This window comes from Plasmodium gonderi (genome assembly GCF_002157705.1).
Source record: "Plasmodium gonderi DNA, contig: Pgo-contig_886, whole genome shotgun sequence".
In the NCBI taxonomy this organism is placed as follows: Eukaryota; Apicomplexa; class Aconoidasida; order Haemosporida; family Plasmodiidae; genus Plasmodium; species Plasmodium gonderi.
In genome coordinates, this window is record NW_021629557.1 from 4,776 (window position 1) to 6,428 (window position 1,653).

The following is a 1,653-nucleotide window of genomic DNA, read 5'->3' on the forward strand; positions in this document are numbered from 1 at the left end:
TTTTTTTTTTTTTTTGTATGCTTGTTTCTTAGGTTTTAGGAAAAAAATATAAAGAATGGACACGTTAACATAACTCTAGTGTAACGTGTAATAACATCAACTTGAACGCCTCATCATGAGTTTTTTCTAAAAATTTTTTTTTATCCATTTTATTGCCCAAAAAGTGATATTTTGAGCACTGCACTAGTGCCATAAATAGTTCTTTATATGGTAAGGAAAACAAATATTACACGTTTCACTCAAAAGTTGGTTTGTATTGTTGCTGTAGATTTCGTTGGTTTGCAGAAAAAGCAAAGTTTTAATTAATTTGAAAATTCTTTCATTAAATATAAATTGCCAAAAATGTATACAAAAACATGTACATACATAAAAGAAGCAGAAATCAGAAGAAAAATAGAATTATGCATGCACATGTTACTCGTCGCATTGAGGTGTGCTATGTGAAATCCAAGGTATGGTTCCTAAATTCAGTGTTGACAACACAGAACAAAATTGTCATAAATATTTCTACCCTTCTTGTTAATACATATCGTGAAAGTATAAAAGAAAGGTGTTTTTACGTGGAACGAAATGAGCAAATAAAACACTATATATATGTATATACACATGCAGTATTTTATTTTTTCCTTAATTTTTATGTAATATAGCCATAAATGTACATACAATATATGCAAATTTTTAAAAAAAAAAATTTAGGTGAAAAACTCGCCCTTCGAATTACACAAATGGAACTTGTACTACTATGAAGAAATTACTCTCATTCATACAGCCAAATAAATACAGGAAAAAAGAAAACTTATTTATGTCAGAAAAAATAAGCGGTAAAATTTTTACTCAAAATATATATCGCTGTACAAATGTGTACCAAAATTACTCAAGTAATTTTTTTCAGATATATTTTACATTTCGTACTTTTTCCTATTCACTCACGGGAATGGAAAACATTTCCCCATTATTCTGCTCCACCCCGCCCTTTAATAATTCTGCATCGAACACTCTACATCCACACGACATAGCTAACTAAATGTGTTTCAAAGGACCGACTGACTTTCCTCCGTGGGGCTAATAGCCCTAGTCACAGTCTCATAAATCATGGCCTTGCCCATATTTTCAATGTGGTTCCAAAAGAAATTCCAAGATAACTTCATAGAATTTATAAAATTAATATATTCGTCAGGGGAGCAATTTCCAGATTTCATGAATTCAGATAAAAATTTGAAATCGATAGAATCCTTTTTTAACAATTCCTGAATAATAGGTAAAGAGATATTAGTCCATGCTTTGCTTTTATATTCTTCTCTTAGTTGATTTTGATTGGCTAAATCATCAAAAATTGTTTTTAAAAAATCCTGCATTTCATCGAATTTTTTTCTTTCATTTTGATGAAAATTGTTAAATAAAACAAACATGTCTCTAAAAGGTACAGGATTATTTAAATTGTGGATGATATCAAATATATCCTTTTCTGATATTTCCCTAGTGAAATCTGAAGCTTCACATCCATATGGAATATCATTATCTTCAATTAATATATCATGCTTCAGTACTTTTATATCTTCGTAATTTGAACCTGCAGTTTCACTATAGTCTTTAATTAATTTATCGTGCATGAGTACTTTTATATCTTTGTAATTTGAACCTGCAGTTTCACTA

At 29.3% G+C, this 1,653-nt stretch overlaps 1 protein-coding gene across 1 annotated transcript; it reads right to left on the minus strand.

The window, feature by feature from the left end:
- Positions 1–1,031: 1,031 nt before the first annotated feature.
- PGO_004420 (Pf-fam-b protein) lies at positions 1,032–1,653 on the minus strand (the record flags this gene model as incomplete). Its single annotated transcript, XM_028691477.1, has 1 exon — positions 1,032–1,653. A coding segment is annotated over one exon (622 nt), but the record flags the coding sequence as incomplete, so codon positions are not given.